Source organism: Pleurodeles waltl, chromosome 5 (assembly GCF_031143425.1).
Source record: "Pleurodeles waltl isolate 20211129_DDA chromosome 5, aPleWal1.hap1.20221129, whole genome shotgun sequence".
NCBI lineage: Eukaryota > Metazoa > Chordata > Amphibia > Caudata > Salamandridae > Pleurodeles > Pleurodeles waltl.
In genome coordinates, this window is record NC_090444.1 from 173859245 (window position 1) to 173873396 (window position 14152).

At 48.2% G+C, this 14152-nt stretch overlaps 1 protein-coding gene across 3 annotated transcripts in view; it reads left to right on the top strand.

The window, feature by feature from the left end:
* Nucleotides 1-14152, top strand: part of EPRS1 (glutamyl-prolyl-tRNA synthetase 1) — a 488457-nt gene that overhangs the window by 122910 nt on the left and 351395 nt on the right. For all 3 annotated transcript variants that reach the window (XM_069233874.1, XM_069233875.1, XM_069233876.1), the window contains exons 15-16: nt 2068-2275; nt 13464-13576. In XM_069233874.1, coding sequence (XP_069089975.1) covers nt 2068-2275; nt 13464-13576 — 321 coding nt within the window. The remainder of the gene's footprint in view (nt 1-2067; nt 2276-13463; nt 13577-14152) is intronic.

The following is a 14152-nucleotide window of genomic DNA, read 5'->3' on the forward strand; positions in this document are numbered from 1 at the left end:
AAAAAAAAAAAAAAAAAGAAATACGTATTCTTGACTTCCAGGGCTGCATTTGCTGCTGCTACAAAATAACAAAATTATTCTTCACTTTTTAATAGGGTGCATTGTTATTTCTGGTTTCATGCTGTACGTGTAATATGGTGTGTGGTGTGTTGTGGGGCATGGTATGATCGCCAGCTCTTCCGTTAAGGCGGAGTAGCGTCGCCCCACTGCTTTGTGCAGTGAAGGAAAAATAAAATGATGATAACACATTATCATTTTATGTTTCCTCCTGGAACCAGGTTAGGGCGGTGCTGGGCTGGAGGAGCCATAACCATTTGGCGAGCTGTAGACTGGTGGCCAAACAGTCATGCGCACTTAGCATGTCTCTACCCAGCTGTATTGACAGCCAGGAGAAGAAAGTGCGCAGGGTTCTACTCCCTGGCTGAGCGCCGAAGCTGGCCACTCGGACCATTCATGACACTGCTGTCATGCTGGTGACAGCAGCGTTGTGATTGGAGGGGAGTCTGGAAGCCTGTGTGCTTCCAGGAGTCGGGGCAGGGAAGAGGACGAACGAGAGATGGAACTGTCGCTCCAGACATAAAAGGTAAGTAGTTTCTCTCTTTTTTTTTTTTTTTAATATAACCCCCACCACCCCTGTTGAGAAGTAGCTGCCGCTGGGTGTGTTACGTTATGGGACAGAGAAGCTCCTGCCTCCTGAGAGGATCTGAGAAGTCAAGGAGGAACATGCTTCTTAATTCTGCTTGCCACGAAGGCTGGAGTCTGGTCATGAATGGATTTGTAAACAATACAAACTGTTTAAAAAAGAGCTCTCAATTTGGTGGGGAGTCATTGAAGCCTCAAGGCAGCAGATATATGTGCATGCTTGTGCAGTTTACAGATTATATACACAGATTTACAGACTATTCTCACTATTGTATCTTAAATGATTTATAATTTGTTTAAAGAAGTTGCAGGTAGACCGAAATACAAGGAATTTGCATAGTTCAACTCTTCTACTTTCAATTTGTCTGTTGTATTTCAGTGCTTCATAAGAAATTCTTTCCAAACATTTGGTAACACAAACATAGTAAATGCATTTTCTCTTGTTCACAATTAAGTGACCATGTGGCTCTGCTTACTTTTCAATCTGACAAGGTCAGTTCATTACCCTGCCATCCAGGATGTATTGGTAAGATGAGTGTATGCATGGATGGCAATCATGTTGGTGGCAGGAGGCTATTCTACTCCCCTTACACCTCTGATGCATGATCCATACCCTTATCATTTATCCATCCATTATCCTGCCATTCATCAGTTCAACAACTAAAATTCACACACCACATTCTCCCTGAATTCAGTTGCTCTCATCTATCCAGTCCCAGATTAACAAAAATACAGACTTTGCTATCCCTTATGAAGCCCTTTCTGTAATAAAAGGCCAGATGTATTGGCTTTGACAGTGCTTGTTTAAATATTAGTGTGGGCACAATATGAATGTTGGACTTAAACAGTGTCCAGTTGGGTTTATACCTTTGGTAATTAGAGTTGATTTCTTTAGCGCCGTACCTAGCACTTAAAATGTAAGAACGATTTTAAACCTCCAGGCTTAGGCTTCAGCGGAACACAACTTTTTTTTGCAGCTCAAAACCGGGTTTGCCGGAAATGTACGTTTTGAAAGCTTTGCTGCTGGCTAAAATGTGGCATTCGACTTTTACGCAACTGGCATAATTTGGGCACTCCATAAAAATGTCAAATTTGCCCGGTAAATGGTCAAAACGAATTCCTTGTTTATTTAGTAATGGGAAATGCAACCAGTCCCTGTTTGCCAACGCCAGAGTACACAAAGATTAGAAAAAACACTTATACAGACTCCAAAAGAAAAAACAACCCAAGGGAAAAAAAAAATTCAAAATGGATTTCCCTAAACAAAAATTATGCCCCACATCATCTGTTATCGCTAAAACAAATATAATAAAACTGTTGTAGCATCTGTAATCATAAGTCATCTAAATCATCACTAAAACAAATATAATGAACTCTGAGACATTCATGGAATTTTATGCAAGTATTGTGTCTTTTTTGGTCTAGGAACTCCAGTGGGAAAATTGAATCTCTTGATGCCAAATTAAATCTGGAAAATAAAGATTTCAAGAAAACTACAAAGATAACTTGGCTAGCGGAGACGTCCCGTGCACTTCCGATCCCCACAGTGTGTGTAAACTATGATCACCTGATTACCAAACCAGTACTTGGCAAAGAGGAAGATTTCAAGCAGTACATCAATAGAAACAGCAAGGTAAGGGTAAACCGTGCACTCGCTCATGCTTTCTGCTCTCAATTAACTCCCAATTTGTAATGAGTAAATCCTGTTTTAATTGTATTTTATGCACAAACATGTTTAACATAATTTTTGCAAGTGTTGTGGCTTAAGATATTTATAATGCCTCTTGCATAAACATGTTTTTCACATGGCAATTTTTATTGTAGATTTTCCTTTCTGTAATTGACCACTAAAGAAAAGGTATTGCTGCACATGCTCTTCATATGTTTAACTGCACATGTCCATTATTGAGAGAGGCTGCAGATGCACCCTCCTGCATTATCCTGGAAGACGGTCTGTCTGCTTTCTGTTTACTTCCGATGATTGGAGTATTCATGTAAGGAAATGGCTCACTGTTGCAATTACCCCCCACTTTTTGCCTTATACTGATGCTGACTTGACTGAGAAGTGTGCTGGGACCCTGCTAACCAGGCCCCAGCACCAGTATTCTTTCACCTAAAATGTACCATTGTCTCCACAATTGGCACAACCCTGGCATCCAGGTAAGTCCCTTGTAACTGGTACCAAGGGCCCTGATGCCAGGGAAGGTCTCTAAGGGCTGCAGCATGTCTTATGCCACCCTAGGGACCCCTCACTCAACACAGACACACTGCTTGCCAGCTTGTGTGTGCTGGTGGGGAGAAAATGACTAAGTCGACATGGCACTCCCCTCAGGGTTCCATGCCAACCTCACACTGCCTGTGGCATAGGTAAGTCACCCCTCTAGCAGGCCTTACAGCCCTAAGGCAGGGTGCACTGTACCACAGGTGAGGGCATATGTGCATGTGCATGAGCACTATGCCCCTACAGTGTCTAAGCAAAACCTTAGACATTGTAAGTGCAGGGTAGCCATAAGAGTATATGGTCTGGGAGTCTGTCAAAAACGAACTCCACAGCTCCATAATGGCTACACTGAATACTGGGAAGTTTGGTATCAAACTTCTCAGAATAATAAACCCACACTGATGCCAGTGTTGGATTTATTAAAAAATGCACACAGAGGGCATCTTAGAGATGTCCCCTGTATTTTACCCAATTGTTCAGTGCAGGACTGACTGGTCTGTGCCAGCCTGCCGCTGAGAGACGAGTTTCTGACCCCATGTGGTGAGGGCCTTTGTGCTCTCTGAGGACAGAAACAAAAGCCTGCTCTGGGTGGAAGTGCTTCACACCTCCCCCCTGCAGGAACTGTAACACCTAGCAGTGAGCCTCAAAGGCTCAGGCTTCGTGTTGCAATGCCCCAGGGCACTCCAGCTAGTGGAGATGCCCCCCCCTGGACACAGCCCCCACTTTTGGCGGCAAGTCCAGGAGAGATAATGAGAAAAACAAGGAGGAGTCGCCCACCAGTCAGGACAGGCCCTAAGGTGCCCTGAGCTGAGGTGACCCCTGCCTTTAGAAATCCTCCATCTTAATTTTGGAGGATTCCCCCAATAGGAATAGGGATGTGCCCCCCTCCCCTCAGGGAGAAGGCACAAAGAGGGTAGTAGCCATTGGCTACTGCCCTCCCAGACCTAAACACACCCCTAAATTCAGTATTTAGGGGCTCCCCAGAACCTAGGAAACTAGATTCCTGCAACCTGAAGACAAAGGACTGCAGACCTGAAAGCCCTGCAGAGAAGACGGAGACACCAACTGCTTTGGCCCCAGCCCTAGCGGCCTGTCTCCCCACTTCAAGAAAAACTGCAACAGCGACGCGTCCCCCAGTGTCCAGCGACCTCTGAAGCCTCAGAGGACTACCCTGCATCTAAAAGGACCAAGAACTCCAGAGGAAAGCGGCTCTGCTCCAAAGAAGAAACATCTTTGCAACAAAGAAGCAACTTTTAAAGACAACACGTTTTCCGCCGGAAGCGTGAGACTTTGCACTCTGCACCCGACGCCCCTGGCTCCACCTGCGGAGAAACAACACTACAGGGAGGACTCCCCGGCGACTGCGAGCCCGTGAGTAGCCAGAGTTGACCCCCCTGATCCCCCACAGCGACGCCTGCAGAGGGAATCCAGAGGCTCCCCCTGACCGCGACTGCCTGCTTCTAAGAACCCAACGCCTGGTAAGGACACTGCACCTACAGCCCCCAGGACCTGAAGGATCCGACCTCCAGTGCAGGAGTGGCCCCCTCTCCCCCTTGCCTGCCTGCTTCGCTGAAGAGACCCCTGGGTCTCCCATTGAACTACATTGCAAACCCAACGCCTGTTTGCACTCTGCACCCGGGCGCCCCTGTGCTGCTGAGGGTGTACTTTTTGTGCTGACTTGTGTCCCCCCCCCGGTGCCCTACAAAACCCCCCTGGTCTGCCCTCTGAAGACGCGGGTACTTACCTGCTGGCAGACTGGAACCGGGCACCCCCTTCTCCATTGAAGCCTGTGTTTTGGGCACCACTTTGGCCTCTGCACCTGAACGGCCCTGAGCTGCTGGTGTGGTGACTTTGGTGTTGCCCTGAACCCCCAACGGTGGGCTACCTTGGACCCAACTTTGAACCCTGTAGGTGGTTTACTTACCTGCAAAACTAACAAACACTTACCTCCCCCAGGAACTGTTGAAAATTGCACTATGTCCAGTTTTAAAATAGCTTATTGCCATTTGTGTGAAAACTGTATGTTATTTTGCTAATTCAAAGTTCCTAAGTGAAATACCTTTCAATTAGTATTGGTTGTAAATCTTGAACCTGTGGTTCTTAAAATAAACTAAGAAAATATATTTTTCTATATAAAAACCTATTGGCCTGGAATTGTCTCTGAGTGTGTGTTCCTGATTTATTACCTGTGTGTGTACAACAAATGCTTAACACTACTCTCTGATAAGCCTACTGCTCGACCACACTACCACAAAATAGAGCATTAGAATTATCTCTTTTTGCCACTATCCTACCTCTTAGGGGAACCCTTGGACTCTGTGCATGCTATTTCTTACTTTATAATAGTACATACAGAGCCAACTTCCTACAATTCAGATCTCATTTCTCTTCATCCTACCTGGCACTCTCCCTTAGGTTCTATAGGAATTTTGCACTCTAAAGAGTGTTCATCTCACCACCTTGTGCAGTGGTGGTGGGATAAAAAAAAATCAAAGGCCCAGACATGGCCAAAAAAGAACTTCCATTCAGGAACGGAAGCCGTCGCCAACTGGATGAGAGAAAGCTGCCTCAAACTCAACTCCGACAAGATTGAGCTCATCATCTTCGGAAACGCCACCTCAGCTTGGGACAATGCCTGGCGGTCCACATCTCAGTGCTTTGCCTGCACCGACTGAGCACACCTGCATTTTTTTTTTTTTTTTTTTTCAATTTGTGTTTATTAACCTTTTTGCTTTTATACATTAGCAAATCAATTTGTGACAGTTATATACGCATATCAAGCCCATAGAGATCTTCAACTGTAATGTCTACACACAAGTATCAATTCTTCCTTTTGTGTAACGCTTATGCTGAGTCAGCCTTAGCACACCTGCAACTTAAAAATCATCCTCGGCTCCTCCCTATCCATGACCCGCCAGGTAAACTGTCCCTGCCTCCTGCTGGCACACACTCTGCAAACTTCGGAAGATCTTCAGATGGATCCCAGCAGACTGTCACAGGACGGTCACCCACGCCTTAGTCACTAGCAAGCTCGCCTACGGCAACGCCCTCCACGCCGGCACCTCAACTAGAAACATCAAAAAACTACAACTCATCCAGAATGGCGCCGCTAGACTCATTCTGGACCTCCCTTGCTGAGAACACATCTCCCAACACCTGAGAGCCCTCCACTGGCTACCGGTTGGCAAGCGAATCATCTTCAGGCATCTCACCCACACGTACAAGTCCATACACAACGCAGGACCAGCCTACCTGAACAACCGTGTCTCCTTCCACACACCCACCAGATCCACCCAGATGGCCCTGGCCATCATCCCTCACATCTGCAAAATCACCACCAGAGCACTATCCTTCACCTACACTGCAGCAAAGAGCTGGAACAAGCCTTCCCCTGCACCCCAGACAAAGCTCATCCATCGCTTACCATCCTCATGAAGAACCTCAAGATGTGGCTCTTAGGATGCGGCCCCTCCTCTCGCCCCCACCATCTGCAACCCCCCCCCCCCCCCACCATCTGCCCCCATGCTTTGAGACCCTCACTGGTGAGTAGCACGCTTTATGAAAATTGACTGATTGATTGACATGTTCACTGAGAGGATTAAAGAGGATATTAGATTGCACAGTCTGGAACGAAGTCTCACCACGCACCATTGCACCGTGTAATAGCGAGTGCCCAGCATGCAAATCACGAGCCTCCCTAATATTCTAAAAGGGACACAGTTTACCACCCACAAAAACATCACCCATCACTATGACCCCAGATGTACCCAGCGGCAAGTCTCCAATATCAGGTGTTCGTACGAGTACAGTGACACTGGGTACATGTCCGCAGAGAGCACAGGCCCAGACATACCGAGTAATCCTAATAAGTAGATTCAGATGACTCCTTGCGGAGGGCAGAGAGGGATGCAATAGGATGTTAGTCAGCATCTCTTTAGTCGGCGATCCCCTCTTTGGGGTACCCACCACATCCCAGAGAAAAGCTCTCCAATGAGCCACCCATTGATGCTGGCCTGCCAGATAATGCAAGTCAAGATCGTAGAGATGCCCCCTGTATGTTGACTGCTAGTGCAGGACTGACTAGTTTGTGTCAGCCTGCCACTTTCAGGCGAGTTTCTGACCACATGGGGTGAGAACCTTTTGTGCTGTCTGTGGCCAGAAACCAAAACCTGCAGTAGGTGGAGGTGCTTCACCCCCACCCCCTTGCAGGACCTGTTACACCTGGCCTCAAAGGCTCAGGCCTCCTTGCAAAATCCTACATCTTGGTTTGGAGGACAGGGACCAATAGGGTTAGTTCTGTGTCCCCCACCTCCCCAAAGGGAGTGGACACAGGAAGGGTGTAGCCACTCTCACGGACAGTAGCCATTGGCTACTGTCCTCTGACCCCAGTAACGCCCCTAAATCCAGAATTTAAGGGCTCCCCTGAACCTTGCTCGTTGGATTCCTGATAACCTTTGAAGAAGAAAGGAAGACTCCTCAGCTGACCCCCTGCAGAGAAAACTGAAGATGCAAACTGACTTGGCACCAGCCCTAACGGCCTGTCTCCAGCTTCTAAACCCCTCCTAAAAAGGTGATGCATCCTGCAGGACCAGCTACCTCTTAAAAACCCTCAAGGGGACTGCCTGCACCCCATAGAACCAAGAACTCCTATGGACAGTGGCCCTGTCCAAAAGAAAGCACCAACAAAGGACTCCAGAACTGCCCCAGATCCACAAATCCTGCCCACTCTGCACCTGATGCCCACAGCCCATGTCCAGGTGGCCAAACCAACTAGAGCTGGTCCCCAGGCAGTTCTGAGCAAGTACCTTCCCTGGGTTAACCCCTCCTGTCCAACACATTGACACCTGCAGCCTGAATCCAGAGGACCCCCCTGACCGTGACGGAACCGGACGAAGATTCTATACGCCAAAATGTACCCCTTAACCCGCAGCCCCCTGGCATTGGGAAAGCCGACGTCCGGTGCAGCAATGTTAAGCAGGCGGCCCTCCTCCTTGTCCAGCCTGTGGTTCCCCGGAACTGACCCACTGGACCCAGCCTGCAGCATCTCTGTGACTCCTGAGGTCCCCCTATAAGAAAGCATTGGGAGCCCGATGCTGTTTGCACCCTGCCCCCGGCTGCCCCTGCGCCACTGAGGATGTGTGTTTGATGCTGACCTGTGGACCGGGAGGCTGGGTTGGTATCCTATCTGCCCACTCTAGTGCAAAGAATTTGGTGAGTCCCTCTGGTGCCAACACTTCGTGCAACCAGTCCTTCAGGTATGTGGTCAAGGAGCCTCCTTCATCCCTCATGTGTAGGCCCACTACATGAATATGTGCCCGACCCTCCTGATCGTCCAGCTGGGCCGTCAGATGTTTAGTCTGTCCCTCAAGAGGCATGAGGTGGTGCTCCGTAGTCTGAACAGAAGGAACCAAGGACTGAACAGTGCCTTCCAGGGAATTAACTTTCTCCGACAGCTTCCATGAGTCTTCCTGGATGAGACCCAATTCAACGAAATGCAAGTCTGTTTTACCTTTAAGTGTTCCCCAGAAGAGGCAATGTCTGCTAAGAGTTCCTCAGATTTGCTTTCCATGTAGGCCCTGTCACGAGTGACAGCGCCCTGCTTGAGTCCCTCATTATGGGGGTGCTTGCTGAAGGCCACGTCCCCCTTGGTATGCTGGTTATGCCTCATGGTCGAAGCAGCCACGGAAGGAATTGATGCTGTAGGTTGATTGCGGGGGGAGAATGTGGGTCCCAGGGAGGCACAGGCAGTGGATAAGGAACGAGCCAGGGGAACATGAACAGAAAGTGGAGAGAGGGGCACATTGATGTTAATGTTGTGACTCTATCTGGAAGGTTTGCTCAGGTTGGTATAGGCAGCAAGGGACCTTTTCCTAGATGTGCTCCCACAGCAGTAAAACCAGATGCCTTCTCAGTGTATATCGGCTATTCACCAATAGTAAAGTACTCGCATACAGTCCAGCAGGGTGGTTCTTCTAGTGATCAGCAGCATCCATGTACATCTCAGTGTAGGCGGCTCCCCAGCACACTTATCCACAAGCAGGGGAGGCCAACATATTTATCCCTCATGAGAAGGGACCATCTGAAGGAGAGAGGTGCAGGACCAGCGGTGTGACTTGCAAAGAGAAGCCAGGGGGGGTCGCAGCAGAGTCATGTGGGGGTCCAACCATCCAGGGGCCCCCTACAGCGGGCAATATCCAAAGTAAAAAATAAAAAAATACAGGCATGGGCCCCAGATGCCTTTTGTAGGAAGTTGGCTCTGTATGTGCTATTTCAAAGTAAGGAATAGCATGCACAGAGTCCAAGGGTTCCCCTTAGAGGTAAAATAGTGGTAAAAAATAGATAATACTAATGCTCTATTTTGTGGTAGTGTGGTCGAGCAGTAGGCTTATCCAAGGAGTAGTGTTAAGCATTTGTTGTACATACACATAGACAATAAATGAGGTACACACACTCAGAGACAAATCCAGCCAATAGGTTTTTATATAGAAAAATATATTTTCTTAGTTTATTTTAAGAACCACAGGTTCAAATTCTACATGTAATATCTCATTCGAAAGGTATTGCAGGTAAGTACTTTAGGAACTTCAAATCATCAAAATCGCATGTATACTTTTCAAGTTATTCACAAATAGCTGTTTTAAAAGTGGACACTTAGTGCACTTTTCACAGTTCCTAGGGGAGGTAAGTATTTGTTAGGTTAACCAGGTAAGTAAGACACTTACAGGGCTTAGTTCTTGGTCCAAGGTAGCCCACCGTTGGGGGTTCAGAGCAACCCCAAAGTCACCACACCAGCAGCTCAGGGCCGGTCAGGTGCAGAGTTCAAAGTGGTGCCCAAAACACATAGGCTAGAATGGAGAGAAGGGGGTGCCCCGGTTCCGGTCTGCTTGCAGGTAAGTACCCGCGTCTTCGGAGGGCAGACCAGAGGGGTTTTGTAGGGCACCGGGGGGGGACACAAGTCCACACAGAAATTTCACCCTCAGCTGCGCGGGGGCGGCCGGGTGCAGTGTAGAAACCAGCGTCGGGTTTTCAATGTTAGTCTATGAGAGATCTCGGGATCTCTTCAGCGCTGCAGGCAGGCAAGGGGGGGGATTCCTCGGGGAAACCTCCACTTGGGCAAGGGAGAGGGACTCCTGGGGGTCACTTCTCCAGTGAAAGTCCGGTCCTTCAGGTCCTGGGGGCTGCGGGTGCAGGGTCTCTCCCAGGCGTCGGGACTTTAGGTTCAAGGAGTCGCGGTCAGGGGAAGCCTCGGGATTCCCTCTGCAGGCGGCGCTGTGGGGGCTCAGGGGGGACAGGTTTTGGTACTCACAGTATCAGAGTAGTCCTGGGGTCCCTCCTGAGGTGTTGGATCGCCACCAGCCGAGTCGGGGTCGCCGGGTGCAGTGTTGCAAGTCTCACGCTTCTTGCGGGGAGCTTGCAGGGTTCTTTAAAGCTGCTGGAAACAAAGTTGCAGCTTTTCTTGGAGCAGGTCCGCTGTCCTCGGGAGTTTCTTGTCTTTTCGAAGCAGGGGCAGTCCTCAGAGGATGTCGAGGTCGCTGGTCCCTTTGGAAGGCGTCGCTGGAGCAGGATCTTTGGAAGGCAGGAGACAGGCCGGTGAGTTTCTGGAGCCAAGGCAGTTGTCGTCTTCTGGTCTTCCTCTGCAGGGGTTTTCAGCTAGGCAGTCCTTCTTCTTGTAGTTGCAGGAATCTAATTTTCTAGGGTTCAGGGTAGCCCTTAAATACTAAATTTAAGGGCGTGTTTAGGTCTGGGGGGTTAGTAGCCAATGGCTACTAGCCCTGAGGGTGGGTACACCCTCTTTGTGCCTCCTCCCAAGGGGAGGGGGTCACAATCCTAACCCTATTGGGGGAATCCTCCATCTGCAAGATGGAGGATTTCTAAAAGTTAGAGTCACCTCAGCTCAGGACACCTTAGGGGCTGTCCTGACTGGCCAGTGACTCCTCCTTGTTATTCTCATTATTTTCTCCGGCCTTGCCGCCAAAAGTGGGGCCTGGCCGGAGGGGGCGGGCAACTCCACTAGCTGGAGTGTCCTGCTGGGTTGGCACAAAGGAGGTGAGCCTTTGAGGCTCACCGCCAGGTGTGACAATTCCTGCCTGGGAGAGGTGTTAGCATCTCCACCCAGTGCAGGCTTTGTTACTGGCCTCAGAGTGACAAAGGCACTCTCCCCATGGGGCCAGCAACATGTCTCGGTTTGTGGCAGGCTGCTAAAACTAGTCAGCCTACACAGATAGTCGGTTAAGTTTCAGGGGGCACCTCTAAGGTGCCCTCTGTGGTGTATTTTACAATAAAATGTACACTGGCATCAGTGTGCATTTATTGTGCTGAGAAGTTTGATACCAAACTTCCCAGTTTTCAGTGTAGCCATTATGGTGCTGTGGAGTTCGTGTTTGACAGACTCCCAGACCATATACTCTTATGGCTACCCTGCACTTACAATGTCTAAGGTTTTGTTTAGACACTGTAGGGGTACCATGCTCATGCACTGGTACCCTCACCTATGGTATAGTGCACCCTGCCTTAGGGCTGTAAGGCCTGCTAGAGGGGTGTCTTACCTATACTGCATAGGCAGTGAGAGGCTGGCATGGCACCCTGAGGGGAGTGCCATGTCGACTTACTCGTTTTGTCTTCACTAGCACACACAAGCTGGCAAGCAGGGTGTCTGTGCTGAGTGAGAGGTCTCCAGGGTGGCATAAGACATGCTGCAGCCCTTAGAGACCTTCCTTGGCATCAGGGCCCTTGGTACTAGAAGTACCAGTTACAAGGGACTTATCTGGATGCCAGGGTCTGCCAATTGTGGATACAAAAGTACAGGTTAGGGAAAGAACACTGGTGCTGGGGCCTGGTTAGCAGGCCTCAGCACACTTTCAATTGTAAACATAGCATCAGCAAAGGCAAAAAGTCAGGGGGCAACCATGCCAAGGAGGCATTTCCTTACACCTTTGTACTCACTGTACCGCAGGTTTATAGAAGAGCAGTGGTGAGGAGAGGAAGTCCTGTCCAATGTTCCTAGGGTGGGGCCGCCATCGCAGAGCAATGTGACAATGGTGGGGCCCGAACGGTAGGTGTCTCAAGACCGATCAGGGTACCTGCATGGGGCAAAAAATGTGGCTTCGGCACTGCTGCAGATCTTGACCTCTATCACAGTATTGGAAGTGGGACTGCCATCTTAATGGTAAGGTTTGAGGGTTTCATGGAGGTGAAAAGTCCCAGTTCCTTCTCACCTGGGACTGAGAGAAGCAGCAAATTGAATCTGGCGGGGGACGATCGTACAGAGATCCCTTTGCTGCCCGATGCAGGGTATATGTCAGCAAAGCAGGGCGCCGGAGCCGATGCGGTCATGGACGCTTTTGCCATGCACTGAAGATGGCGGCCATTGCTCCTCCGCCCCGAGATGGCGCACTCAAATTGCAAGCCTCCTCATGCGAGCCAGCAGCACGTGAGGAGCTCCCCTAAACCTCCGTGGGGCCAGTAAAGGCTGCACCGATGGGGCAGGTGCAGCGATCTGGAGAAGACTGGGGATCGTGGGTGGTCAGGAGCTGAAGATATCCCTGTCTCCAGGCCATGTTGGTTGTCTCCGCCCCTCACTTCCCTTTTCATGCCTTAGTGTTGGGGGTCATGAAGACACCAACAGGAACAATAGGTTTTCAGAACATGGTTTAGTTTCAGCTTTTCTCACCCTTGTACCGCTCTTCCTCACAGCACCCTCAGGTAATTGAGATTCCAAAAGGGATCCTATTATGAGACTACAGGAGTCACCCTTGTGCTTCCTTTGGTGGCCAAAGTTCAGGTGATGTCATTTCTACAACATCACTATTTTTTAGTTTTGTCTTTCATTTTTCTGGGAGCAATTATGAAGTCCTATGAATCTGTGGTGAAAAACCATGCTGGAGGTTGATGAGTTGGTTTTGGTGTCTATGTGGTTGTCTGAGCAAGTTTCTTTTGGTCTAAGATGTAGTACCAACTCATATCGTGGTTCTGTACTGACTTTTTAAAAATAAGTTTGATTGTTCAAAGAAGAAAACAAAAGAACACTGTCTTATTAAACAGTTGTCAGATTCTACATTCCATAAAAATACTGGCTTGGTTTGACAAGTTCTTGAGTTTGTTTGACATCGGACCATCTGGCCATCCCACCCAACATACTTTTCTCTTTTGCTCTTGAGGTGGATTTGTTTGCAGATCAGGGTATTGTGACATGGGAGCATAATAATTTGCTTTAATTCATTTTGCTATTTCAAGCCTGCATTTCAATGGTCCCTCTGTTTGTGGTTAAAGCTCTTGGTCTTTAATCAGTTTTTATCAGTTGAGGTTCTAATTTTTCCCTATGTTTGTCCTGTTAGTCTACTCAGTCTGTTGCAATGTAGACTGTTTTGAATGTCACCAGTCTTTCAGAAGAGGAGTGTGCTTTCATTAATTGGTAAATGTACAGATTGTGGTCTTGGCTTTACATAGTTTCCTTGTTGCTAGGAAGCAAATCATAATCCTTTCCTAGGTTCACAGTGTTATAAGTAAGCTGAGTAGGTCTTTTCTAAGGCATTTTTATGTTTATAATGTTATGTTTACTTGTCTTTTTATTGTACCTGACCTGCAACTTTTTTGTTTTTAGCAAGAAGAGCTGATGCTGGGAGATCCTTGCCTTAAAGATTTGAAAAAGGGAGACATCATTCAGCTTCAAAGAAGAGGGTTCTACATTTGCGATGAACCCTATGAGCCAGTAAGGTAAGCTGTATTGAATAAGCCCATACTTAGCAATGTACTGTGAAAACCAGCAAGTTGAAGGAATTCAAGGAGATAGCATTAACACAACAGGTCGATTTTGGTAGTCTCATTAATTACTGGCATTTAAATTATAGTTCATAACTTGCAGATGCTTGGTTGCACTTTGGGTAGTGGCCAGAAAGAGTGGAACGACCATATAGAAAGTGGAGCTGGTTTGTCTCACCCATGGTTCACCATTCAACTTAATAGGTGGGGTCTAAGCATGTGCACTGAATCCTATCATTTACGACTGCTATCTGTGAGGCTTGGTAGAATGTCAGGGTATCCGCCGTTCCAGTGGTGCTGTCAAATGGGGATTTGATGCACTTGTGCATTGCTGCGCTACGGATACCTTTCTCCCGCTAGAAGTGCAGCAGCAGGAAATTGAGTTGTATAAATAAATCGCAGGGGAATTACAGGGATTTTTCTGCAGTTTATATGAGGTCAGTGAAAGAGATCAATTTAAATATTGCCCCATCAAAGACGGCAAGTTAATAAATTAACCACTTTTTGTAGCAGAGGGCTCATGTTCCCCTG